The sequence below is a fragment of the Citrus sinensis genome, chromosome 8 (assembly GCF_022201045.2).
Source record: "Citrus sinensis cultivar Valencia sweet orange chromosome 8, DVS_A1.0, whole genome shotgun sequence".
Taxonomy (NCBI): Eukaryota; Viridiplantae; Streptophyta; class Magnoliopsida; order Sapindales; family Rutaceae; genus Citrus; species Citrus sinensis.
In genome coordinates, this window is record NC_068563.1 from 885,374 (window position 1) to 913,281 (window position 27,908).

The window sequence follows — 27,908 nt, forward strand, 5'->3', positions numbered from 1 at the left end:
CATCTTTATATTTTAAGATTAGTATCTATTTAATTTTTATATTTTTTAAAATATCTCAAAACATCATTACTCTTAAATTATTGACATCTCTATTGTTAATTTTTTTTTGTTTCTTTTGACTTATTTTTATAATATTATTCTCTTACAATAATATTTTTTTTATAAAATTAATAAAAAAATTAAATTATCAATTTAACCTAAAAATAAAATAAAAACAAATATATATATATATATATATATTAATTAATTTTTGTGAAAGCTTACATTTGTCCCAAAAAAATTATTGTAAAAATAATTAAATTACCTTTTTTTGGACAACATTAAAAAAAATTAATATATTAACTCCTCAGCAGTGTTCCAAAAAAGTAACATATATTAATTTTTTTTCTATTTTATTTTTTAAGATTAAATTGATAATTAATTTTTTCTTTTTACTAATGCTTAAAAAAATTATCGTAAGAGGATAATATTATAAAAATAAAACTAAAAGTAACAAAAAGTAAAAGAAAATATACTAATAATTTAATATCGGAGATATTTTAAGATATTTTAAAAATTTTAGGAATTAAACAAATATTAACCTCAAGATAGGAGAACTAAACTGATATTTTACCATATATTAAAGCCTCCTCCTTATCCTTCTTGCCATGCATCAATTCCAGAGCCGATCACTTTACGCTCTAGCTAGAACTTGAACTCACAGAAAATAGAAAGCCCAAGATATCATGGAATCAGTTGAAGATATTGTGATTGTGGGAGCTGGAATTGCTGGCCTGACAACCTCTTTGGGACTTTACAGGTTTAAAACAAAAAAGTAAAATAATAACCAATAGAACATAAAGTGTTCCTGTGTGCGTAATTTGTCCAATTAATTAATTGGTGTTGCTGCAGGCTGGGAATCAGAAGCATGGTACTGGAGTCGTCAGAGAGTTTGAGGGTCACAGGATTTGCATTCACAGTGTGGACTAATGCCTGGAAGGCCTTGGATGCTGTCGGCATCGGTAATTCACTTCGCCAACAACATCAACAGCTCAGAAGGTAACTCAAAGCGAATTCTGCTTTGCCAATTTCTAGCTTTTGTGGATGTTAGTGAAGTTTGTAGCTTGAAAAATAGAAATGGAACCACAAAGCTAAATATGTGTTAATTAAGTTAGTAGCAAGGCCTGCTAGGACATTGTGAAGTAATTAAATATGGCACCGCATAAATATGCTTGCTGGAAACTGACCTGAACAGATGTGATGCAGCATAGTTGCTACCCCCACCATATCGGGGAAACCCTCTTCTGAGAGGTCATTGAAGGTCCAAGGAAAATAGTAAGTTATCTCATTGATGTCACATGTACTGCCTCATAATTTGATCTCATATTAGCAAGCTGCCAAACTAAGCAAAAGTTTGGTGGGGCAATTTTGTTTGTTACTATCGATGCTGTTGTGGCTGTGATCATGTTTAGCGGAGAACATGAAATGCGATGTGTGAGAAGGAAGTTGTTACTAGAAACACTTGCAAAAGAGCTCCCAAGTGGTACTATCAGGTACTCATCACAGGTGGTTTCAATTGAGGAATCAGGACATTTTAAGCTGTTGCATCTAGCTGATGGAACCATCCTCAAGACCAAGGTAAAAAGCTGAAGCTAAACTTCTATTTGATGTGACAGTTTCCCATTCTTATGCCTTTATCATTGATCACTTTGTGAATGAAAGGTGTTGATTGGGTGTGATGGAGTCAACTCCATAGTTGCAAAATGGCTCGGCTTCAAGAATCCAGCTTTTGTAGGAAGATCTGCCATAAGGGGCTATTCAGATTTCAAGGGCAGTCATGGCTTTGAGCCCAACTTCCTGCAGTTCTTTGGCAAAGGTCTAAGATCCGGTTTCATCCCTTGTGATGATCAGACTATTTATTGGTTCTTCACTTGGACTTCCTCCAGCCAAGGTAATTATTAAATATATATGTCATCTATGAATGCACATTTTCAATGTAAAGTTATCACATTATGTTTGATTACTACTAAAGTTAGGCCATTTTCTCACGTTCTAATCTGTTACTAAAACTTTATTACAAGAGTAGATAAAGAGCTAGAGGATCACTCAGCTGAGTTGAAGCAGTTTGTGTTAGGAAAGTTGCATGATTTACCTGCACAAGTTAAGGCTGTTATAGAAAAAACTCCATTGGATAGCATTATATCATCGCGCCTACAATACAGACAGCCACAGGAGGTGCTGTGGGGAAATATAAGCAGAGGCAGCGTGTGTGTAGCTGGAGATGCACTTCATCCAATGACACCAGACATTGGCCAAGGTGGCTGTGCAGCCTTGGAAGATGGCATTGTTTTGGCTAGATGTATCAATGAAGCCTTAAAGACTAAACAGGGAGTTGGAGAAGAAGATGAGGAGGGATTTAATAAGAGGGTTGAAATGGGACTGAAAAGATATGCTAAAGAAAGGAGATGGAGATGCTTCGAGCTCATCAGTATAGCTTATCTGGTTGGTTCCATACAACAAAGTGATGGGAAGATATTGAACTTTTTGAGAGATAAAATCTTGGCTTCATTCCTAGTTGGGTTGCTCTTAAAGAAGGCTGATTTTGACTGTGGGAACCTCACCTCTACTTAAATGCAAATAATTTTAAGTTTCAATCATAATAAAGGAATAAAAGCTAGAAGTTCTGCTTGATCAGGAGCATGTCTCAATGTTTCATCATCAGTATCTTTCTTCGAAAATAGAGTAAAATATATGCTTATTTTATGAGTGTATTTGAGCATGTATATACGTAATACAATATGGAAAATTTGAAAAAAAAAAAAAAAAGCCTATCTTACTCTTACATCTGTAATATGTTATAATAATTAGAAATTGTTTATTTGTTTTCCAAAATTTTTCATTTCATTTACAAATTTAAAATTCTAATTAATTGACTGTGGACTTTCGAACAAAAAAAAAACGATTACAAAGTTAGTATAATCAAATATATATGTGCAATATTATTCGTACGATAATATTATACAGAATTCTACATGTTTAGTCATCTCAATAAAGGATAAACCTCGTAGCAACTTTGGAAGGAATTGGATGGAATGGGGTGCATAGTAATTTTAAATATAAGATTTAGAGGAAAAAAAAAACCTATGGTTAGCAAATTTTATCTAAATAAAGATTCCATTACTCTAGTGAATCGAAATAATTTAAATCAACTAATCATTGCGGCAGAATTAATTCATTAATCGTTGTAATTAAAGTGTCAATCTTTTTGAATAATTTCTTGTAAACTAGATTTAATTTGTGAGCTATGTAAATTATTATTATTATAACACTTTTTTTTAGGAGATTATTATAATATTTAAAAGAATTTTTTGTTACCAATAAGTTTGTAGATCATGTGGTAAGGAGTTGTTTTATCTTAATTAAGGTTTTCGAGTCGAGATTTCAGAATGTAATTGCATTAAATATTTGTTGAAAGAGCTTTATCGTCCTAATGGTTTTTAATCTAGATTAGTCCCTGATGGTCTTTACCTGGCTCGAATATGGATTAGTCGAGATCCGATGTTATTCTTCGGATATCAATTGATTTAATATTTAAAAAAAAAAATTGATTTGTACAGGTAGACGACGCCGTTCCAAATCCCCATACAAATCCCGAAATCGACGTCGTTTTAACTTTTGCTCTGACTTGCAGAGAAGGAAACCAACCAGTAGACAATCGAGATATCCTAAGCTCGCTTGTTAACTTCACCATTCTCCGATCTCTCAAAATTAACACACACGGTCTCTCCCTCACTAAAGGTTCATTATTGCCCAAAAATCCCTAAATTTCGTCACCAAAAAAACCCTAATTTTGATTTCACTCACTGTCGAAGAAGATGACTCAAGACGTCGAGATGAAGGATAAAGAAAACCCCTCCAATTCCCTCTCCTCCCCCTTTACTCCCTCCACTCTCCACCGTAATTTCCATCAGCTAATCAATTTCTTAAATTACTTCTTTAACTAATTAATTAATTAATTTTCTGAAAGAACAAAATCAATCTTTTTGTTCAGATTTGAAGGAGATTGCATCGCTGATGGAAACTGGTGCTCACGCGCGGGAAGTTCGGCGGATAATGCGTGCTGTGAGGCTGACGATGGCGCTGAGACGAAAACTCAAGGCGCCCGTTCTGTCGGCTTTCCTCAATTTCGCGCTGGCTCCGGGATCTGAGGCCCACAGTCGCTTGCTTTCGTATTTGCCCAAGGTGATTTCGTAGTTGTATTAAACTCTATTAAACTTTGGTTGGGTTTTTGGTCAAAATTTAATTTTCGTCTGTGAATAGGAGGATGAACATGAGATGGAAGTTGATACCGCATCATCTGGAGCTCCAGCCCCTGCAAAACATCCTTTGCCGGAGTTAGAGATTTACTGCTACTTGCTTGTGCTTATATTTTTGATTGATAAGAAGAGATACAATGAGGTATTGCACATTATTATTATTATTAATTTTTGGGTTTTTAATTGATGTTGTCATGCGGTGCTTATTGGAGTTGTCTTGCATTGTGTTGTTTTAAGGCTAAAGCTTGTTCATCGGCAAGCATTGCACGGTTGAAGAACATGAATAGGAGAACTGTTGATGTATTAGCTGCCAGACTTTACTTCTATTACTCTCTTTGCTATGAACTCACTGGTGATCTTGCTGAAATTAGAGGGTGAGTTGTGTGTTAATATAATAATCCTGTCTCCTTTTAGATTGGTGATTTATGTTTGAACACATTACTTGAAATAAAGTCCAGTGCTAGAGGTTTGCGCATTAGGTCTAACTTTGGAGTTTGTTTGTGCAATAGGAATCTACTTGCCCTCCACCGAATTGCAACATTGCGCCATGATGAGCTGGGGCAGGTAATCTTTTGGTTTTCAAAGAAATTCTGTCTATATTTCTGGGGTCTTACAGTTGGATAAAACTGCTGGGTATTTACATTGGATTTCAACTTCGTGCAGGAAACACTTCTCAACCTGCTACTTCGCAATTACCTCCATTACAATTTGTATGATCAAGCTGAGAAACTTAGGTCAAAGGCACCTCGATTTGAAGCTCACTCAAACCAGCAGGCAACTCCTAATTTTCTGAATCTTTTTCTTTTTTGATGCATTCCAAGATGTGTTTGTTGTTTAATGTTGGATACCTGTTTAGTAGTTTGATTTATTTTGTTTGAAAAAATGCTGCTCTGATAAGCATGACATGAATTCTGGAATGGAATTTTTTTGTCAGGGTCATGTATCCCTGCTTGTTTTCCTCTTACTGCCATTATTTATGCTTTCTTCCTGTGGACGCATGATTATTCCTTCTTGACACTAATATTCTGAGCATCTTTGGCACTAACTATTTTCTCTTGCAGTTTTGTCGATACCTCTTTTACTTGGGAAAGATTAGGACAATACAGCTGGAGTACACAGATGCCAAAGAATCCCTCCTTCAAGCTGCTCGGAAAGCCCCCGTTGCAGCCCTTGGCTTCCGAGTTCAATGCAACAAGTGGGCAATCATTGTCCGATTATTGCTAGGAGAAATTCCTGAGAGGACTGTCTTTATGCAGAAAGGCATGGAGAAGGCTTTGAGGCCATATTTTGAGCTTACGAATGTGAGTTTGCATTTCTCAAATTTGAGCCATTGGATTTAAATCTTTTTGTTGATATTAAGGTTTAACAAATTCTGGTATAAGAATGTCTTTATTTGACTATTAAATGAAGAGATGCCTTGCACATGTGGCTATAATATGATGTTATCTTATATCTCAGGCTGTGCGCATTGGGGATTTGGAGCTATTTAAGTCAGTTGCTGAGAAGTTCTCAAGTACTTTCAGCTCTGACCGAACCAATAACTTGATTGTAAGGCTGCGGCATAATGTCATTAGGACTGGGTTGCGGAACATCAGCATCTCGTATTCTCGCATCTCACTTGCTGATGTTGCCAAGAAGCTGAGATTGGACTCTGCCAATCCTGTTGCTGATGCTGAGAGTATTGTTTCCAAGGCAATCCGAGATGGTGCGATTGATGCAACAGTGGATCATGCAAATGGCTGGATGGTGTCAAAGGAGACAGGAGACATCTACTCTACAAACGAACCTCAGCTTGCATTCAATTCAAGGATTGCTTTCTGCCTCAATATGCATAACGAGGCAGTTCGTGCACTTCGTTTTCCCCCAAATTCCCACAAGGAAAAGGAAAGTGCCGAGAAGAGGAGGGAGAGACAGCAGCAGGAACAAGAGCTTGCAAAACACATTGCTGAGGAGGATGACGATGAGTTTTAAATTAGTTATCTGCAAGCACATCTTTTTTTCCCTACAGAATGCTTTCATCTAGTTCCGCACCTTCCTCTGAAATACTTCTGTTAAAGCATTCTGATTTTCGTCTTCTGGTTGACCATTATATTTGATAGGTCTTGCTCTTAGTTCATGTCTTAGGCTTTCTTTGTTAAACTTGAGGAACCGCTGCATTATTGTTTTGAAGTAACCTCCGGGTTGCTCGTCTTAATCTTGTTTTTGTCAATTGCAGACCATGGCCATTTGATTCACCTATGGTGCTCATTTCATTTTGCAATGAACAGATTGCGTGTTTTCAAGCATTACGATTTCATTTTATGCGCAAATAATTATTCAAAGCAACACTTACGTAAGTGATGGGAGTAATGTTATGTTTATTTAGTTAGAACATAATTTGTAACGCAATTGATATGGCATATTACTGTCATTCATTGATTGTGTTGTATTACTCATGAGTATTTAACGTATACATAATGATAAATGATTAGCGACTCATCAATTGAGTAAAATAGCATCACCGAATTTATCTACCACTTAAGAGGACAGCTATAAAACTATGAGTTGAACATGTTTTTGTGTTGTGGAAATCCTTTCAAGATGTCTTCCAAGAATTGTGTCTCCAAATTCCAGAAACTATATTGGTAAACCTTCGGACATTAGATGGAAGAAATATTTTCCTCTTGTATCATGAGAATGGCATGATTGGAATAACATGGATACATAATGAAATGGAAGACAAGAAAGATCACAATCACTTGCTTTATATTTGGTACAAGTCAGATCCTGAGTTCCTTGAGAAAGAACATAAATGGTACAATATCTGTTCAATTCCTAATTGTAGCTGAGAAAAGAACTGAGGAAATGAAAACAATTGTCAGGAGATTCAAAAGGTTCAATCTTACACCAGCAGCAATTAACCAGCTGAACTCAACCCAAATGACTTGACTATGGTGCTTACTCTCTCTGCAAATGTTCTGGATGTTATCTTTTTTCCAGGCACGTGAAATGGGTTTGAAACGGCATCTATATATGCAGCATGGAACCTCCTGAAGAACTAGACAATTGTTGGGAATAAAATGAGCAAGAATAAGTCAGACCCCATACACTGGTCCCCAACAATTGGAAATATAGACTAATAAGTAAATCAAAACAAGACAATCCAATCAGGGGCAAGCTCATACACTGAAAACTCTTCTTTTTCATTTTTCAAGGTCTCATTTCATTATATTTCTTATTATTACTCACAAGGAAACTAGTTAATCTCATTTGCTAGAAACTTAAAGGGAAGTTGTGACTGCCTAACTTTTCAAAAAGGTAGGGCACTTAAATCTGTAGTTGAAGAGACAAAAGTTTAAAGCAAGTTATATCATGATTTGATAGTACACATAATATCATCAGTGTGTGATTCATAACTGTGTAGAAGGAACAAGCCCCCAGCATGTTGATATAATAATCTGAAGGAAAATCCACAATGATATGAAACTCAAGCTAATAAGAATATTTCACATCAAGGAGAAAATAACATCTCAAGACAGATCAGCAAATCAGATAGCAGGTAACATCTCCTGGCAGTCGATGCACCTAATGCGTTGAATTGATAAAACCCCATTGCTTTTAAGAAAATTGTTACCAAGCATCATATGAATGCTTCAGACAGCTATTCCTTTAAGAATTTGGATCTTAGTTGATGTTTATTAATAAAACCAATCCCACAAAACTCAAACGACATATAACTTTAAGTATCTATGTATTGAATCAAACTTGTCAAACAAATCTAGAAATGAATCAAAATCCACAGTTGGTAGACATGATGCACCATTCCCCTTAGCAGTAATACCTATACATCCCAACAAGTATTTGGCCTAACATTTGAATGAGATAGTAACACTCACATTTCTCACGTCAGCATCTCTGACATCTAAATCTGTAGTCACTAAGATAAACTTCACCTTTGTATTAGTCAAATAGCCGTACCTGAAGAACAAATTGCGTAAGAAAAATAGTATACACGTAAGCATAACTGAACATACCACAATATATTTGCAAAGCAGCCAAAACAACTCCTTACACTTTATAGTTTTCAGTTGGATAGAGTAAACCCAAAAACGTCTCGTTCAGAGTCGGCCCAGATTTCTTGGGATTGTTAACTGTGCATGGTTATAACCACAATCACGCATCAAAACTTGAAATTCCAACATTAAATAATCCATTGCAAAACTCCTGCATCTACTCTAGAACAACAGTTACAACGATAACACACAGAAACAACAAAACAAAGACAAAAGCCCATAAAACTAACCCATTTCTCACCATCTTGCAAAATTCCTAGAGTCGGGCCATAAATTGTAAAAACTTGAACAAAACGACTACGATCCGTACGATCAAGACTAAAAACACCCCCCAAAAAAAAAAAAAAACCTTCATATTGCCTCAGAAAGAATCCAAAAATAAACATTTACATAGAATTCTAGCAAGATCACATTGAAAAATGGAAACTTTTGAACCAAAAACAGAGCCACACATCAGATCATCCAAAATCAAGCGTTTATAGACAAATTACTCAAACAGATATAAATTATTTATATACCACGTTCGTCGACGACATCGAGAGAGCAGTGAACGATGTGATGGAGCTTGAGGGCGTCATCTGCTTCAGTGAAGCTCTGTATGTAGAGCGGATTGTTCTAAAAAAAATAAAAAAGCAAAATCAGATTTTTATCATCTCTTTACGAATAAAAGAGTAAGGAAATTGTTGAAACGAGGGAGTACCTGATGCCCAACGACAGCGACGCACGCGATCATCTTCTTGATTTCTCAGGTGGGAGAAGAAGGTGATTCGCTATCGCTTCTCTGCTCAATTGAATTGACAAATTTTCCAGCGTCACCCTCTAGACTGAGATTTTGAGTGTAATGCCACGTAATTTCCACTATTTAGTAAATCGCCCCCATCTTGTATCTAAAAATCTCATTCTACATTTGAATATTAGTTATACCTCAAGACGATATAAGACCTTTTTCTTTTTCTTTTTTTTTTCTGATACTTATCGAATTTTTACCTCGTGCCCATTTACATTTCATCCATTCATATTTCAAAAAAAAAAAAATTATTTCCACACAATTATACAATATATCAATTATATAATATAATTGAGTAATGAACTAACTACTACAATGTTTTAATAACGGTTTGGATTGCTGCCCTCAGAATGATATAAAATCTTAATCTTTAAAAATCCTAATCTAATGAAAAAGGGTAAAATATAAAATGACATTTTAATCAAACTAAAGATTTTAATGAAAGCCAACTTTTTTGTTTGTTTTTTTTTTTTTTACCTCTCAAATACCCACTTTTGTTGCAACATACAATACACTAGTGATATTGTTTTATTTCTATATTTTATCTACTATAAATAAAAATTGTTATGTTATTAGAAGAATTAGGTATGAAAAGATTAAAAAAAAAACAAATGTAATTACAGAGAAATTTTTATTGTTCCTCACAAAAATGAGAGGTTTAAACATTTTATCTCTCTTATTTTTAACAAGTGCTCGAAAAGTATTTTCACATGTTTAAATTTATGCTTTATAAATTTCTCCTACATAAAATAAGAAACAATTAATATCCTTGCCAATTAAGAGATAATCTTTATATGATTGGTTAACTTTTTAAAGTAATATAATATAAACACTTAATAGTAAAAAAGAAATACAAGAATTGTGATATTAATTTCAAAAGCTTAACAATATCACTAAAAAATGATCACAAAAAAAAAAATTATTACTTGTAACAAAAGGCTACCTTTCCTTTATTTACTTTCCCAAGAAAGCTACTATTCCTTTGCTTCAACTCTTTTCCTGTTATAGGCGTCACAATTTTCAATCTCAGGAATTCCCATACGGGTCAATTCTACGTTTCGTCATTAGATCCAACGGCTCATATCAAACACTATATTCTCAGACACATGACACGTCATTACCCACACAACTTAAAGGTTAAAAAGCCATTATCAAAAACATAAACTCCAACAGATCAAAATTACAAAATAGCCCGACACCGCCTCCAGAATTTCATCTCTCTCATTCTGTTTTCATTATATTCTCCTCTAACGAGCATCAACAGAACACACCCATTCAGCCAGCCCCCTCCATTAGAAATAACGAAAGGAAAAAAAAAAATCCTAAAAAAAATTACACAGCTGTGTTAATTTTTTTAATTTTTTAGGTAAATCTCGTTTATTTAGCTGAAAATAATTCGCCTTCATTGTTGTTTTTCTGAAACTCAACGTTGTTTTGAAGATTTGAGCTGGGTTTTTATTTGCGATTAATTCAATGTCTTTTAAAATGCGTTTTTGTGCAAAAGGGAATGATTCTATTGAGTGGGGTTGTTTTATTTTTCAAATTTTTATTGGTCTTGGCTTCATTGATTTGAAATAATAGAAGGATTGTAATGAGCTGGAAGATCAGCTAGAATAATCAATGCAAATTAATGTTTATGGGAATTTAACTTTTGTAATTGTAATTGTTTAATTTGATATACTGGGTAATGTGGATTTTATTTCCCTATTGAGTAATCCTTAATGTGTAAGTGTAAATATAAGTTGCTCTTTTTCAATTTTTGGATTTTGGGTTTGATTGGCCTAGACTAAGATGTGTATAAATGGTTTACGTGATTCAGAGGCCATTGTCTGGTATAAGTGCAGCTGCAGGTGCTAGGATTCAAGTCTGGAGAGCTGCCACTCCTTGCAAAAATGTGCAAAGGGTAGCACCTGGTTAAGATGGGTGTTCATAGGTTTTTCCCTTGTAATGATGTTAGCTAAACAAAAGGAAACACTATATAAGTGTAGTTGAGAAAATGATAGGAAGATGAATAGTAGTTGAGACATGGCTATACCTTTTCATACATGTTAATTTATGCTGAATGATAAGATCGGGAATAATAGTCTTAACAATATTTCAATATTTGTATTTAGATGGAGAATGAGCTATGTGCTGCTGCTTCCAATGTTAATGAGCCTGCAACAAGTGTGCATGATGATAATTTCACTGCTCGTGATGATTCTAAGATGAATGGGTTTGTTGGTGAGCCAAATGTAAATAGTAAAGACAATGAAGTTAAGAAACTAGATGAGGCTGTCAAGAACTTGTATAGTGTTCCGCATATATATAGACAAGATGTTGTGAGAAGCAACAAGAGTGGTGTGATCGGGATTGTGAGTGAAGTTGCTGGTGACTCAGATTCAGATGATAGCTTAACTGATGACGAAGACGATGATGAGGATGAGGATGATGATGGGGAAGAGGGGGATGAAGATGGGGAAGAGGATGAAGGAAATGGTGAAGTCAATAACAATGCTGTTGAGAATGGGGATGGAAACAGAGATTCCGATAGTTATAAGTGTGATTCTCTTCAAGCTGAACAGGTACGAGTGCTTTGGATGGATGACACTGACCCGGTCCAAAATATTAGTGATGTCACAGTTGTCGATCGGGGATTCTTACATGGGGATTATGTTGCTGCTGCTTCAGACCCAACTGGGCAAGTGGGTGTTGTGGTAGATGTTAATTTGTCTGTTGATTTGCTAGCTACTGACGGATCACTAATAAAAGATGTGTCATCTAAACAGTTGCAACGTGTGAGGGAGTTCACTGTAGGTGATTATGTTGTTCTTGGTCCTTGGTTGGGTAGAATTAATGATGTCTTTGATAATGTAACTGTATTATTTGATGATGGTTCTTTATGTAAAGTAATGAGAGCTGAGCCACTGCGTCTAAAACCAACCCCAAAAACAACCCTGGAAGATGATGGACATTTTCCTTACTACCCTGGACAGCGCGTAAGGGCAAGCTCTTCATCAGTTTTCAAAAATTCTAGGTGGCTATCTGGCTTATGGAAGGCGAACCGTCTGGAAGGTACTGTTACTAAAGTTGCTGCTGGCTCTGTGTTTATTTATTGGATTGCATCTACTGGCCATGGGGCAGATTCTTCTACTCCCCCAGCTGAGGAACAGAGCCCTAAGAACTTAAAATTGTTATCTTGTTTTGCACATGCAAATTGGCAAGTAGGTGACTGGTGTCTTCTTCCATCCTTGGAAAAATCATCCTCCATTCAGATAGACAGGGGTTTGTCAAAGTTGCAACTTCATGATTCCAGCAAAACTGAATTAGATCATGATCAAATGGGAAGTGGGTGTGATTCTGAAGAGGTAGCAGAGGATACAAATGAGAATAGTGAATTAATGGACCTTGATCCTGAGACTTCATATGGCAGAAACAATGGAACTGTTCTCAGTAAAGCCTGTTCTGAACCTGGTTCTTGTAATCGTTCATCATCGGCTTCAAAGGAGCCAGGCCATGAACCGTGGCCTGTTCATCGGAAAAGGATGCGTAAGGTCGTAATTAAAAGAGACAAGAAGTCTCGAAAGAAGGAGGAAAATTTTGAAAAAGCTCTGTTAATTGTCAATACAAGGACCAGGGTTGATGTGGCATGGCAGGATGGAACTGTAGATCGCAGACTAAATGCAACAACTTTAATTCCAATTGATAGCCCTGGTGATCATGAATTTGTTCCGGAACAGTATGTAGTTGAGAAGGTGGCTGATGATGGGGATGATACTTCTGAAGCCAGGCGTGTTGGGGTTGTTAAAACTGTAAATGCAAAGGAGCGGACAGCTTGTGTAAGGTGGTTAAAGCCAGTTGCTAGAGCGGAAGATCCTCGGGAGTTTGACAAGGAGGAAATGGTAAGTGTGTATGAGCTGGAGGGACATCCAGATTATGATTATTGTTATGGTGATGTAGTTGTTCGACTGTCCCCAGTTTCACCTGCACAAACAGACCATGCTGCGGGTTCTGTTGAGGAATTAAAGCAGCAAACTGGATTAAATGAGGTTAAAGTAAAAAAGAACTTGGGGGATAAAAAAGTTGAGGATCCGTTAGGTGATGAGGCTTCCATGGATTTCACCGATCTGTCTTGGGTTGGGAATATAACTGGCCTCAAGGATGGTGATATTGAAGTTGCATGGGCTGATGGAATGGTTTCAATGGTATATTCTCTCTGATTCCTTTTTTCTTCATGGAATGTACGTTTTCTACCAATAATTAAATCTTCAACTTTCATGACTGGTGACTTCTGTATGTTAATTTTAACCCCACGCCAAACCAGCACCCCGCAACACCCCCCAACTCCCCAACCAAGGAAAAAAAAAAGGACAGAGAGAGAGAGATAAGAAAAAAGAAACATTGCATGTCATTAGATTTAACAAAGCTGTCAGCTGTTTTTGGTAATTAAATTTTTGTGAATAGCATATACGATATGAAGTAAATCTTGGGGTAAGGAGATAGACACATGGAAACCTTATAGGAGATTTCTGCTTCTGCATAATTAAATGGTTTTTTGTGCTGTCCTGCTATTATCTTTAGTCATATGGTGGTTACTATTTATTTTTTCCTCAGTTTGAGAGATTCAGAACTGTTATTGTCTTAATGAATTGATTTTTTGGCTTCTCTTTAGGTTGGACCTCAAGCAATTTATGTTGTTGGTCGAGATGATGATGATGAGTCTGTCGCTGCTGGGAGCGATGTAAGTGATGCTGCTAGTTGGGAAACGGTTAATGATGATGAGATGGATGCTCTTGAGAATACTCAAGAGGTTCGTTTGAAACAGTCATACGGATGTCCTTAATTAAAACGTATTGCATGTCTATTAGGGGAAGGTCTTAATGTGTTTTCTTATGCTGGGATGGGTTTGAAATGTGTACATCTAGATCAGGTTTGACGAGAGAGAGATGTGGAAAATTACTAATATCTCTCCCATGAATCACAATATGCTTTTGGATGATCTTAATGACGATCGCCATGCTGAGTAACAATTTTCCTTGCAATATATTGGAGGCGTAAGCATTAAATAGTTGATTTCTCTGCTAGATGATTGCAGCAAGTGCTGAATTGATAATTCATTGACAACAGAGCTTGTTGAATTTAATTCCTGTCTTATTTGATCTGTTTTGTTGGTTAAGTAATTGATGTCAATCTGGTGTTCAGGAACTTGTATCCCAGCATGCAACTGGAATGAGCTCTGAGGCTGAGGACAGTGTAGAAAATAATTCTGGACGAAATGCTGCTTTGTCTCTCCCTTTAGCTGCTCTTGGATTTGTTACCAGACTTGCATCCGGAATATTCTCAAGGGGCCGGAAAAATGTAGATCCAGTTTGTTTTGATTCCAAACTTGAGGACGAACTTCCATCTCAGAGAATAAAAACAAGTTCTGGGGAAACTGATTCTGGCATTGAGTCCAGCACTCAAAAATCTGATGTCGTAGATAATTGTGGTGTGGAAAGCAGTCATGAAGAACAAGAAGAGCACGTCAATGCTGAGGCCCCAGAATTTTCAGATGGACCACAATCTTCTTTAACCTTGAGCACTGAAGAATCGGAGAAGCCAACATGTAACAGGGGTGACACTTTCAGTTTCAAGCGCTTTGATATCACTAAAGATCCTCTGGATCATCATTTTCTTGGTGCAAGCGAACAGGTACATTTTACTCAAACTCAACTTTACTATAAGAAGCTTTTTCTCATGTTCCCCCCCCCCCCCAACCCACCCCCCCCCCCCCCCCCCCCCCCCCCCCCCGCCCCCCCGCGCTAGTGTTTCGGCAGAGTTTTTGACATCATCGCAGAATGATGTATGATACCTAACCTGCAAACTTCAATTACATTATGGGGAGTAACGAAAGAGGCATGTCACGGGTAGTAAGATATCTTGTAAATGATAATTTTAAGGAATATTAAAACCATGTATGCTCATTTTTATTGTATAATATTATACTTGTCAATAGGTCATTTTCCAGGATATCATTTTCCTCGATGTTTCCTATATCTAGAAACAAATGAGTTCTTAGGTTGTTAGCTCAAGTGGGTCATCATCTTCTGCATATTTTTCTTGTTGGCATGGATATTCTCAATTCTTGGCAGCTGCAGCTGCACCTTTGCCCATATAGCTTCAGCCTACTTATTTCTTTATCATTAATATGATGCAGAATAACAATGGAAGGAAGTGGTTGAAGAAGGTCCAGCAAGATTGGAGCATCCTTCAGAACAATTTGCCTGGTAAGTTATGCTGGTATATTTTATAGAACTTGTGCTAATAGCCTGACAACACAATCAAATTCATCAGCCTTTGGTCTAAGCAGTTGAAAAATTTAACAAAATTTAACAGATGGGATCTATGTACGGGTTTATGAAGATCGTATGGATCTTTTAAGGGCAGTAATAGTTGGGGCATATGGAACACCTTATCAAGATGGTCTCTTTTTCTTTGATTTTCATCTACCTCCTGCATATCCTGATGTTCCACTGGTAAGAGTTGCTTATTTGAATGTTTTCGAATTGTCTTTGGTTCACAAGCTATACTTCTGATCTTGTTTATTCAAATTTACAGTTCTTTCATTCTTTTTAAGTTGATGATGTCCAAAAATGTACTCTTTTTCCTGACCAAGTCTGCAATCCTGCAGTCAGCATACTATCATTCTGGTGGTTGGAAGATAAATCCTAATTTATATGAGGAAGGGAATGTATGCCTTAGCCTTCTGAATACATGGACTGGCAGAGGAAATGAAGTCTGGGATCCAACTTCATCTAGCATTCTTCAAGTCCTGGTCTCACTCCAGGGGTTGGTGCTAAATTCTAGGCCATATTTTAATGAAGCAGGGTATGATAAGCAGGTTGGGACAGCGGAAGGAGAGAAAAACTCATTGGCTTACAATGAGAATACTTTCTTGCTTAACTGCAAGACAATGATTTATCTCATGCGCAGGCCTCCAAAGGTGATTATTTCATTCCATTGTTCTGACCAGTTTTTCTATTTATTTTTTAAATATAGTTTTACCACTTCAGATTTTCTTCCTTTTTTTCCCTTTTCTGGATGCAGCATCTTCATCTCTTTTACTTTATCTTGGAATTGTTTAATAATGGCAACGTGTATAACTAATTATTGTAAAATTGTCACCATGTGAATGATAAATGCAGGACTTTGAAGAGTTTATCAAAGACCATTTCAGGAAGCGTGGTTACTACATTCTTAAGGCCTGTGATGCATATATGAAGGGCTACTTAATTGGTTCTCTCACCAAAGATGCGTCCGTAGGTGATGAAGTTACTGCAAATTCAAACTCAAAAGGCTTTAAGCTGATGTTAGAGAAAATTGTGCCAAAGCTTTTGTCTGCACTTAATGAATTAGGAGCTGATTGCGGTGAATTCAAGCATTTGCAAGAGTCATAGTCATAGGCTTTGAAGGCCAACTGCCCAGCATTGCCTTGGAGCTGGTGAGGTCATTTTAGTTGCTGCCAGTAATTCCAAATTTCACTAACTATTTAATGTAAAGGTTTTTCATGCCATATTGATGTGTTCATATGAATTGTGATTAGAAATATTTTTGGGTTTTTTTTTCCCTTTTTGAAAGGGGAATATTCTTTGGTCTTATTTGAAAGCTTTATAAATTTTAGTGGCTGATTTTTGTTGGGGCAAATTGCTAGGTCTCATCTTGGTTTTCAAATATGGAAGTTTGTCAGCCAAACAGCTAGATTTTTTATTTTTACTCTTTCATTACACCCTTAGGATCAAGCATCTGTCAAAAGTTTTTGATCGTTCACTTTGTTGCTGATTATAAATCAATTACAATTTGGAGGAAAGATTATCCTCCAAGTCCTTTGACATTTCATTATTAATTGTGTAATATCTTCTTGGTTGCGCTGGGTTGGTTTTGCTTGTATCTCTATTCCTGTTCATGCATTCGGTTAAGTCTGGACCCTTCCCCTTGTTGAACCCGAAATAACGGCAAGTATGATTTCTTGATTCTGAGTAATTGGTCGTGAAGTGATAATTATTGAGCGATTTGATATGTCAAAGTTACTCTGCTATCCCCCAATCGATCTCTCCATCTACAGAGAAGCTTGTGGATAGTTCTTCTATTTCTTTATACCAGTATTATAAAAATACAAATGAACGACTTTATGGAATGCTTTAAAATACAAGCATCACTTAAAATTGGCAGTTGCTTAACTTAAAACAATTAGCATCTTGAAAGTATCTTTAAAGCACACAAGCGTGAAACCAGAAGTCTAGTGGAGCCCCGAGAACAAGATTCTTTCTCTATCTAAACAAAGTGAACCGGGAGCCCCATAATTGGCTGAGACTTCGCACGGTGAAGATGTGAGCTTTATTTTTCTCATTTAACCAGTGAATAAGTTGGACAGGAATACAGGAACCACATTAGTCTTATGAGCACCCAAAAAGCACACATTATGAATGAATCTACTTTTCATGATCACCATCCTCATGGCTTGCCGGCTGGCGGCTACTCTTCCTTTGCTATTGAAGGATGCAACACAGGGTGTCAAGGTCTGCTCTTCCAGGATAAGACCAATCTAAAATTTAACATTCTGTGACTCATAAAAGCTTAAACATCGCAGGCAAATCTTAGGTGAAAATACTCGTGAATGGTGATCTCACTCTCCGACCAGGTAGTTATCTTTAAAATGTTTTTTAACTGTTCATTAGCTGGTTCGTGGGGGGTTGGATTTAATAAGCTCTTTCTTCTGTTTAAATAAAATCTCTAAAAAGACAATTAGCATTGAGATTTAGGGTATCTCTCATGCGGGAATATTTGTTATCCATTATTGATAAATGTAATTTTTTTCTTCTGTCACCATACAAATGTTCCAACAGAAACTAGATTATATCGCCTGCTTTTCCCTAAAGTTACACAAACAGCAATCACTGTATTTTTCCAAATCTTCCACTGCAATAAATTCAAATATTTCATTTCATTCAACTCCAGGAAGAACAAATTCACATCTTTATATGAATGCAAGCATCATCTACCACCAAAACTCAGACCAATTAGCATAACACAAACTACAGCTAACCGCATTCAATATTGCCTGAATCATATTTAAGTAACCAACCGCTTGTGAATGAGGCAACCGCGAATGGCAAAACTATAAAACCAAACCATAGCTACGAACAATTACTCTCTAGAACTTAGCTTATTTCATACACCAAAAACATTTTCAATTTGTCACATAATACTTCCATTCAACATACTCAAACAAGATATCAAACATAAAATTACTGCAAAGTTGCTATGCAAAATTATCAAATTTATTTTCCAAAATTCCCTTTCTAAGGTTCTTAAATTTTTAAGACAAAATCATACACAACAAATTGCCCACATCATAAAGGGCAAAAGGGAACCAAACAAAAATCAAAATCAAAATTTTCATACATTGGTCTTGAAAATCCTCCTCCTAGCCAAGAATCTCGCCACTGGAGGCGTAAGCGCGATGGTTATCGGTACCCTTATCGGAAAAAGGGCCTTGTTACACAGCACGGCCAAAGCCAAGGCCCCACCAGATGATGCAGCAAGCTCAGCCGTACGATTCCTCTCCTTCTTCCCCTCCTCTCGAATCACCACCGTTGATTCACCACCATTACTAATGCTGCCAATGCCACCTTCGTGGTGTACCTCTCGGCCTTCTAGAGGGATCTTACCAGTGGATTGGGATGACGAACTCGAAACCTCTTCTGGGTTTTTGGAAGAGAGGCCTGGGAGGTGCCACGCGTCGAGTAGCGATTCGACGTCGACGTTGTTCTTGATGGCGATGTAAAGGCCGGAGACGGAGGCTGCGGAGACGGAGAAGTGGACCCCAAGTGCTACCTTTCCGTACTTCTTTAGAAGCTCCCTGAATCGGCCTCCAGCCATTATTTTATTGAATTTAAGAGAGAAGGATGGGTTTTGCGACAGTTTGTTTTGTGCAGGGTTTTAGGGTTTTTGACAAGTTTCACAGATTTGATGACTTGCGGGTGCCGTCAAGTGGAAGAAAGGCCGCGGTTATTCTTGGAAACGGCGTCGTATCATTGGAATAATCGTTTAGACCAACTACTTAATTGTGTGGGCAATTTTCGGTTTCTTCCTTGAGGTTTGGCCCGTTTGGGGTCCTTCCATTTTAATAGAACGCGCCAACGCACTCCACTTTCCTGCCCTGCCGTGCGTACGTCTCCACCTTTTGTTGATTGATGAAATGACCAAATTACCCTTAACTTATTAAAAACAACGTGGGACATCTGCTGCCCAGTGTACTGCTGGTTGATAGCTAAAGACTATAAACGTAATGAAATTACTATATCAACCCTATCAATTTGCAAAATGCCTTCGCTGAATTAGTATAAAGTAAAAATTAAAAAGAACTTGAAATTTTAACTGTTTTTCTGAAATTTTAACTTGTGCTGCCAATATTTCTGTGGCTGGTTAGTGGCTATGTAATTAGTCATTGTCAAGCTTAACAAAAAAATAAAGCTTTTGCTTCTCACAGTCAACCTACGAAATAAAGCTTTCATCTTCCTTTAGCAGTATCAAACCATTTACAACTTTTTCATCAATCATTCAATTCTCACCACTTCCTATTCATTATTTAAAGCTGGAACACCTTTGCATATCAATAGATTTCCAAGATTCAAACACATTTCATGAGCCTTATGTAATATGTCCTTAAATCTCTTACTTTATACATTAAATGTAATACTACTTTCTAAGTAATATGCATATGTGAGTTTATATAAAAAATTGTAGGCTATAATTTCTAATCTTATGGTCCAATATAACTTGCCATCAAATACAAAGGCAATCAAAGAGCTAACCCAAACATTGATTTCCTTTAAAGTACCATATTCATAAAAAATATCACTTTGGGATTCATTAAGGCTCTGCTACTACTGCTCAATAAACATACTTGTTGCCAAAACTTCTACTAGATTCATTATCTACTATCCATCTAGGCTTGGATTAATTGTCTTTCATTAATAAAAGCATTGTATTAGTGTGTAACTTATAGTGAATAAATAAGTCATGAAGATAATGTAAACAAAAACATAAGTAGATTCAAATGACCATGTTTGTAGTTGTTAAATGTTTTCATGCTGTTCAAAATACACAAGATACAGTTGCTAAAAATCAGTATCAACAATAGTGGCAGCTCATATTTATAGGCTCAATGTAACAACATTTTGTAGAAATTTGATGGAATAGAATTATGTCTAACAGAACTAAGATTCTATTTATAAAATATTCAAGAAGATTTTGGCAATCATAGTGTCATTGGAGTTGGATCTATCACAAAAATTCTATCTTTTCTTCAATTTTTTTTTTTTTCACGTTATGGAATAATTACTTCCTCATTTCACTATATGCAATGTCAAGCATTATCATGTAGCAACCAAAAAAAGGCATTTATGTGAACCCTAAAGCCTAAACTCACTCACCCAACACAAAATAGCAAGCAAACCATTTTCATATTTTTCAACCAAAGTATGTCAAATACCATAACATTATCCCCAAAAGGATTCAATAGCATTTTGATTTAATAGAATACTAACTATAAGCATCAATTTATTTTCAACATGCATTTGGATTATTCTACTAATTGCCACTAACATTAATCGATGACAAAAATAAAGAGCGTCAGCCACATTTTCAATCAATTTTGAAGACCCATTTTCACATTTTTCTCAACTCATCAACAAAGTAAACTAAAACTAGCATGCACCAAAAGCTGTTGATGCATCCCTCATTCACGGCTCGAAAACAGTGGGATGATTGACCGATCACCGGAAAAACTCAGAGGTCAATGCTCTCTCACCTCGTGGTTGTGAATCGTTTGCCGCCCTTATAGGAGAACTTGTATCCCGGCTCACAATGGAATGATTGGCCGGTCGCCGGTGAAACTCACTAGTTGATACTCTCTCACCTCGCAGTCGTGAATCGTTCACTGCCAGTATATGAGTCATTTGCTTCGTCGTCATGGTCTCTTAGTTGTGGCCAAGGTACTTGATCAAAGCATTAAAGATAATTTGATATGGGTTTTGAGCTTTGTTGCCTCGGTTGAGGAAAGAGATAAGCATTATTTGATTTCTTGTTAATTTTTTATGGGTATTCAGTGTATTACCCATTGGATATTAATAAATTTCAAACAAAATCCTGAACTTAATGTGAATTTTTTAAGATTAAGGTGTTCAATTATGAACTTACGCTCATATCTTACCCTCATATATTCTATCAAAGTGAAAGGACCCCAAATTTTGGGGGAGGTAACCGAAAATTATCCTTAATTAAGGGAGTCATTTACTAATTTTACGCTTTGAATTGCACTTATGTCTAAAGAATTTTTTAAATGCATGCTGTCATTCATTTTAATTGGAAAAACACTTCGATAATAGTTCGAGGTTTGAAATGTGATTGGTAATTTAATTTTCAATCTTTTAAATCCTCTAAATTCGGTGTAAGAAATCATTCCCTTAACTTATTGTTTTTTATTGCGAGAGGTAAATCAATTAGAATATATACTTTAAAATGCATGAATCTCGCACTGTAAAATTTTGATGCAAGCATGTCGGAATTTGTTTTTTTTTTTTAATTAATTACAAAGAAAACCCGCCTGGCGTAGCCGAAATCAAAATAAAGCATGGCATAAAGGCCCATAGTTTTCGGGCTAGAAGTCTTCTAGAACGAAAGGCTTTGATCAGTCAAGAAATCCTGAAACCCTAGACCTAGTTAAAATGGCTTGAACCGTTGAACGTCGTACGGTAAAATTTTGATGCAGGCATGTCGGAATTTGCATTTTTTGTTAATTACAAAGAAAAACCCCCCACTGGGCATATGCCGAAATCAAAATAAAGCATGGCATAAAGGCCAATAGTTATCGGGGTATAAGTCCTTAAACCGAAAGGGTTTGATCAATCAAGAAATCCTGAAACCTTAGACCTTAGACCTAGTTAAAATTACGTAACGATGTCCACAATCCAAATGGGTCCCAACTCCCAGGCATAGGTGCCAATCGGCATCAAATATCAATTAATAAAAAATACGTCGTGGAAAGTGCTTATTTTTCTATGACATTACATCCCATGTTCCAGGCCTTCTAGCAAAAGCCAAAAGCCAAAAGCTCTCTTTAGTTTGAAGTTTCTTCCACCATCATTGGACAGTGTGGAGGGCTATCAATAAGTGCTTCCCATGATCCCATCTTTACATGCAACTCCATCCCCTTGGTCTCAATTAGCCCTTATTGATTGAATTGGGTCGAATGAAATCTCGTCATCCACCCTTCATATTTAATTATGTATGGATGCTAAATCATTGATTATCAATTAATTGGTCCTTGATTTGTATACTGGTGATGAGAATTGGAGATGGAATGGGCATCTTCATCTTATTTGACCTCTAATAAGAGTGTGTGTGATTAAAATTTGAGTGTTTTTATATTTCTATGCTAACAACCTATCGCCCATTTATATTTTATTCAAGAAAAATTGGGATTATAAGATAATTCTAACAGTACCATCATAACTCTCAATTGAAAATGGTATTACTATACAAGTCTATACATGTTTAAAATTTTGTTTGATATTATTATATTCAGATGTCTTTCCATAGAAAGATCGAATAAGTTAAACATTCTTCTTAATTTGTGATTTCAGTATTGTTAAATATTCCTGCAAGAAACACATGACACCCTTCCAACAAGAATTTTAACTCATCATTTATAATTTTGAGTCCACTAGTCTATGTTATTTTTCTTAAAATTATCAGCAACTTGTATCTAGTTGTATTTCATATAATGGACAAATGGGCATGCACCTATTAAAAGTCTTCTCTCGCCAACCAGACAATAGATGACTCAACAATAAAGAAAGGATATGACCACATGCCACTATTATTTTGGTCGAGTCTTTGCTTCACATACAAGCTTCAAAAGAGCTAGCTAATCCATCCCATATTCGTATTCTTTTCAGCATTCCATTTCTTTCAAGCAATGGAAGATCAAAAGGTTTTCAGATTCTATAGCTTCCCAATCATTATTTTGATCAATTATTTGTTCTTCACAGGCATCAAATCTGAAGTTTATACTGTTGGTGGTGATGAGCAATGGAATACCGGGGCCAATTTCGATTCATGGTCACAACAATACAATTACAGCATTGGTGACGTTCTAGGTATTCATCAAACTCTTTCCTTGATTCTTACTTTTTCTTTGTCTGTGTGATCCAATTTCATGGTGTCTCTAACTTTCAAGTCAATAAGAGAGGAAATTAATTAAACGGCCAAAACCTCTTTATTTGGCGAAATTAACTAGTTTTCCTTCGCGTTTGAAATCGCACTAGGACCATCCTAACATTACTATGTTAAACAGATTGATTCACTTAATTATTATGAGAGATAAAAATTTGGTATTTTTGTAATAGACAAGTCTGACAGTTGAAAAATGAATGAACTTTATCACCAATTTTGAAGTAAGAAAGTTGAGAGTTGATGGATTATTATATCTGACAATGTTTGTCATATTGTAGTTTTCAAGTATACTGAGGGGCAACACAATGTGTATGAAGTAACACAAGCTACATATCGATCATGTGTTGCAAGCAGTGGAGTGATAGCAAAATATGAGAGTGGAAATGATCAAGTCACACTCACAGAGGCAAAGAAATATTGGTTTATCTGTAATGTAGCAGGTCATTGTCTTGGAGGAATGAGATTCAGCATTGATGTGAAAGAAATATCCAACACTAATTCAACAGCAGCTGCAGCACCAACCCTACCACCAGAAATTTTGGAACCATCTAATTCTTTTGTAAGCTTTGCTTTTCAAAGGTGGAACATTGTGATTTACATTATTACATGTGTAATTTTATTATATACTTAAATACTTGTAATCTTCTGTCCACAAGGCCTACAATATGAGCATGTTGAATGAGATATATAATTATGAGATATATAATTCATTTACGGTATCAAGGCTCTGTTTATTTAAGCTGTTTGAAAGCGGTTCATCAAATTCATCCATTAACTTTTACTTGACAGTAGTTTACACTTAATTAGAAGTTGCGATATCTCAATATTAAACGGAGTCCAATATATTTGTTAACAATCATAATCAAAGGCGGTTAAATGATAAAAGTGCTTAATTATTTGAAAATTTTACCTGCTTGACCATTTTTCAACTTTCAATTTCAAAAAAGACCATACCTCCTTTTTTTTTTTAACTATTTACAACCTTTTGGATCCATGCCGCATATCAATGTTACATAATTTAAATTGTTATGTACGTTTTAGGTGTAATATATATAATTTAATCAAATTTTAGTAACGTGAAAAAGAGAATTAGAAAAACAAAAATCAAGAATAATTAGTTAATTCCTCTAAGCAACACTATGACCAGTGTCCACATAGCTTAAATGGACAACATAAAAAATTACAATTTATTTCATCTAAAACAAGTTAACCACCATAGTATCTATCATCTAATTAGACCTAACATACATAGGTTACTTAATAAAATATAATGTCCTTATTATCAATCATACATGAAAAGTAAAAAAATTATCAGTGTTTCTCTGTGCTCCGCAAGTGATACTCTTAAGAGCTTATGCTTAATTATGATGAAGATGGTGGTGATGGGTACTCATATGGTGACTGTGAAGGTGCTGCTCATGGTGATGATAATTAATCCCATTATTGACCGTACTATCTGAAGCTTTAGCCACATTCTCAATCCACTCTCTTGCCGGGTTTCTCGTGAGCTCCAGCAATGAGTCCCTTACATGATCAGCTTGAACCATCTCATTATCTCTTTTCTGCCAACGAAAAGAACAAAATTACAATAAAAATCAATGTTCTTATTCATTTATTGATCTTTCAGTTGGCTTCAAGAAGTTTACCTTCACATTGAAAACATTAGACACAAGTCCTGTGCGGCTAGTTACGTTCGCATTTGTCACTTCCAGTCCCAAAGAATTCAAAGCCTCCATTAATCTCACAAACCCACCAGGCTTATGCTCACAAAACACCTTAATAAAGAACTCATTCCCATTTAATTGCGCCACTTCAACTTGCACCTACAATATTCAATTAAATCCCATTTCTGCATTGAATTAATTATCTCAAGTTCAATTTTCAAGAGGTAGAGTTGAAGAAATAATGTAACCTCCATTTGTTGTCCTTTATCAATAGTATTTTCCGAATCCTGATCCTGTTTACGACCATTGCCCATATGACACTGCTTAGGTTCAGTTTTGGGACCAAAATTCGTCCCATTTTGGGTTAAACTCTCTGATTTCACAGCGTTGTGGTTATTAACACTGATGCCCATATCATCATTCTTTGCAGCTCCATCATCATCCGAGTTCTCCTCTAGCTCCTCTTTTAGCTCTTTCTCTTGCTTTTGCAACTGCTTCACATATTCAATTGCATCCACAAGAATGGTAGCCCTATCCAGCTGCAAACAAATAAGAGTTAAAAAAACATTATAGAATCCAAGACTTGTGACACAAGTAACAAAGATAAAAAGAATGTTAATTACTTTAGTAATAATGGGAACCAAAGCTCGAAGTGCATAAAGTCTATCATTGAGCTTCTTCCTCCTCTTCCTCTCAGCCACAAGATTCTTAGACTGAGGCTCCTTCCCATTTCTCCGCGGCCTGTACTTTACGTCATCTTCCAGATCATCAATCTGATCACTACAATCCGAGATAGAATCTGACCGTCCATTGTTATTATTATTATTATTCTGATCCGGTTTGATCAAGTCCTTATTAAGATCATCATAATTCCCTTGTTGCAGCTCCTTGTTTCCCATATTAGGCTCCATAAATTGCATGTTCATGTTTGATGCATTATCCATCTCTTGAATTCCATTTTGATGAGTTGAATCATCACGCGACCCTTCAAAGAACACATCGTTTCTGTGACGTTTAACATTTTTAGAGCTGCTGCTGTAACCAAATTGCTGCAAGAAATTCACTGGAGAAGTACAACCACTGCAGATGCGAATTCGATCAACGGAGAGCTCATATGGCACATCACTGTTTTCCAATGCCATGGCGTGCACATTAACTGAGGAACTAGCATTATCTAAATAGCAGCTTGTGTTCATATTCATAGGATCCTGCTCCATTGATATGTTACATTGAGCTATGATAAAATCAATCACATGTGGTTCTTCACTTACCTGTAACATAAATAAGTTGATAATAATAAATATTTTATGCATCTCAATTGTAATAAACTAAATTGAGTTAAATAATTCAAAAGCTAAAATTGCATACTTCTTTGGTAGCAAATAGCTCAATCAATCCTCCCATTATTGGAATCAAAACCCTAGTCCAAAGTGTTTCCTCCATAACTTCTAAATCAGCGCTATTAGAGAAGTTTAGCCATCGAGGTTGGTTTGATATCAAACTTTGCGCGTAAATCCTGACGATAAATAATAATTAATTAAACCCAGTTGATCAGATTAAAATGTTATTAATAAAAGCAGAATATTGAATGAGTGCATGAATGCGCGTACCCGGAGTCAAGAGGCATTGAAGAAGGAAGTTGAGAAAGAAGCTCACAAGATTTGGTTCTTGGATGTGGAAATATAACATCCCTGCAAGGAAGAAATGGAGAAACTGGAAAGTGAAGTTCGTCTCCATCATCATTTTGTGTGCCCTCAATTCCAGCACAGCAACAATCTATCCATGCGATAAACCTAAGGAAAGAAATATATATATATAGTTTCAAATTATAACATCGAGATAAAAATTAGAAGTCGACGGCATGGGAGAAATTTATTAATTAACTAAAAAAGAGAAGTACTGCTAAGTTTTTTACTAATTAACCTTTGATCATCACTCAATTTCCAAAGAACGCAGTAGTCCCAGCCTTTCAGGCCCACTAGTGGCCTCAGTCTATCCATTAGGGTTTGAACAACTGTCATATTAATTACCTGAAAAAGATTAATATTGATGAAAAAAGCTTCTGGCAAACTCACTGAACACAAAATAGAATCGGAAAACAAAAAACGAAACTAGGGTTTCTGAAATCAAACCTGAAGAGTAGTAACACTTCACCTACGGAGACAAAAGAAGAGTGGAGCTAGCAAGGAACAAAACAGAAGTGTAAAAAACAAAAGCAAAGTTCCATACAAAGTAATTTAGTTGATAGCAACTGTTAACTGCAGCATCATCTAAAATTCGAAACCCATCTCAGAAAATGTAGAAAAAAGGAAAAAAAAAGCAAATTTTTTTACTATCTATAGTTATGGAGTTATTAGAATGAAGAAGAGACAAAGGGTACCACAATTTGACTTCTATTTTTATACGTATGATGTTAAAATGCTTGTTTGATTAATTTTCTGTTTAAATAATTTGGAACTGAACTCGGTAGGTAAAGTGCAGGGCTTGCATGAGAAAGAGAGATATATATTTTCGGTTAATATAGAAAGATTTATGTGACTCGTAATGATGGCAGGAGCATATTGCATGATCCAAGATAGCGTGCAAAACCCTAACTAACTTGTGAGTTTTTTATTCGTTTTGGATATATATTCTTTCGTGTCTCAACTACTCTGCAACTTTGGACAAAATAAGGCATTACACATCAGCTTTTGTATGCGAAAATGAGGAAAGAAATCTGGCTTGATTGTCCCCCATTTTGAAGAAATTGATTAACTGTTCTTCAAGTAGAAGGCTGAGCAAGTAGAGTGCTGGCTGTGATGCACCAAGTGTTTGAAAGTGTTATACGCTTCTAACTTTACTTTTGTAAACACAG

The 27,908-nt window shown here is 36.0% G+C and overlaps 7 protein-coding genes across 10 annotated transcripts; 4 read left to right on the top strand and 3 right to left on the bottom strand.

Moving 5' to 3' along the window:
• The first annotated feature begins 626 nt into the window (after positions 1–626).
• LOC102621809 (monooxygenase 2) lies at positions 627–2,673 on the top strand. 2 transcript variants are annotated; one of them, XM_006486650.4, is made up of 6 exons: positions 627–814; positions 892–1,038; positions 1,246–1,314; positions 1,452–1,617; positions 1,702–1,930; positions 2,066–2,673. In XM_006486650.4, the coding sequence occupies exons 1-6, from the start codon at positions 726–728 to the stop codon at positions 2,608–2,610; spliced, it is 1,245 nt and encodes a 414-aa protein (XP_006486713.2). In that variant the 5' UTR covers positions 627–725; the 3' UTR covers positions 2,611–2,673. The 2 variants fall into 2 exon arrangements, with proteins under 2 accessions (XP_006486713.2, XP_006486714.2); XM_006486651.4 differs by having other exon boundaries at positions 630–799.
• Positions 2,674–3,658: 985 nt separating this feature from the next.
• LOC102622301 (probable 26S proteasome non-ATPase regulatory subunit 3) lies at positions 3,659–6,529 on the top strand. Its single transcript, XM_006486652.4, has 8 exons — positions 3,659–3,936; positions 4,031–4,221; positions 4,300–4,437; positions 4,533–4,669; positions 4,805–4,859; positions 4,959–5,069; positions 5,357–5,596; positions 5,754–6,529. Exons 1-8 carry the CDS (start codon positions 3,855–3,857, stop codon positions 6,264–6,266), a joined length of 1,467 nt encoding a protein of 488 aa, XP_006486715.1. The 5' UTR covers positions 3,659–3,854; the 3' UTR covers positions 6,267–6,529.
• A 492-nt stretch (positions 6,530–7,021) lies between these two features.
• Positions 7,022–9,243, bottom strand: LOC102622602 (uncharacterized). The gene is made up of 5 exons (XM_006486653.4): positions 9,048–9,243; positions 8,866–8,962; positions 8,347–8,425; positions 8,171–8,252; positions 7,022–7,332 (listed from the first exon to the last, which is right to left on the bottom strand). The coding sequence occupies exons 1-5, from the start codon at positions 9,078–9,080 to the stop codon at positions 7,192–7,194; spliced, it is 432 nt and encodes a 143-aa protein (XP_006486716.1). The 5' UTR covers positions 9,081–9,243; the 3' UTR covers positions 7,022–7,191.
• A 1,052-nt stretch (positions 9,244–10,295) lies between these two features.
• Positions 10,296–16,988, top strand: LOC102622894 (probable ubiquitin-conjugating enzyme E2 23). Of its 3 annotated transcripts, none has more exons than XM_052431880.1 (8): positions 10,296–10,500; positions 11,249–13,318; positions 13,786–13,854; positions 14,316–14,804; positions 15,310–15,379; positions 15,489–15,628; positions 15,784–16,095; positions 16,298–16,988. In XM_052431880.1, the coding sequence occupies exons 2-8, from the start codon at positions 11,249–11,251 to the stop codon at positions 16,547–16,549; spliced, it is 3,402 nt and encodes a 1,133-aa protein (XP_052287840.1). In that variant the 5' UTR covers positions 10,296–10,500; the 3' UTR covers positions 16,550–16,988. The 3 variants fall into 3 exon arrangements, with proteins under 3 accessions (XP_052287840.1, XP_006486718.2, XP_006486717.2); XM_006486655.4 differs by having other exon boundaries at positions 10,297–10,500; positions 13,786–13,923; XM_006486654.4 differs by having other exon boundaries at positions 10,297–13,318; positions 13,786–13,923.
• A 1,409-nt stretch (positions 16,989–18,397) lies between these two features.
• Positions 18,398–19,248, bottom strand: LOC102623578 (hypothetical protein). The gene has a single exon (XM_006486657.4). The coding sequence runs from the start codon at positions 19,029–19,031 to the stop codon at positions 18,549–18,551; it is 483 nt and encodes a 160-aa protein (XP_006486720.2). The 5' UTR covers positions 19,032–19,248; the 3' UTR covers positions 18,398–18,548.
• A 3,808-nt stretch (positions 19,249–23,056) lies between these two features.
• LOC107178051 (basic blue protein-like) lies at positions 23,057–24,082 on the top strand. The gene is made up of 2 exons (XM_025101996.2): positions 23,057–23,314; positions 23,669–24,082. Exons 1-2 carry the CDS (start codon positions 23,134–23,136, stop codon positions 24,019–24,021), a joined length of 534 nt encoding a protein of 177 aa, XP_024957764.2. The 5' UTR covers positions 23,057–23,133; the 3' UTR covers positions 24,022–24,082.
• A 498-nt stretch (positions 24,083–24,580) lies between these two features.
• LOC102611911 (transcription factor ABORTED MICROSPORES) lies at positions 24,581–27,367 on the bottom strand. Its single transcript, XM_052432524.1, has 8 exons — positions 27,187–27,367; positions 26,978–27,084; positions 26,665–26,847; positions 26,423–26,570; positions 25,678–26,325; positions 25,303–25,593; positions 25,037–25,213; positions 24,581–24,952 (listed from the first exon to the last, which is right to left on the bottom strand). Exons 2-8 carry the CDS (start codon positions 27,073–27,075, stop codon positions 24,749–24,751), a joined length of 1,749 nt encoding a protein of 582 aa, XP_052288484.1. The 5' UTR covers positions 27,076–27,084; positions 27,187–27,367; the 3' UTR covers positions 24,581–24,748.
• Between the last annotated feature and the right edge of the window lie 541 nt (positions 27,368–27,908).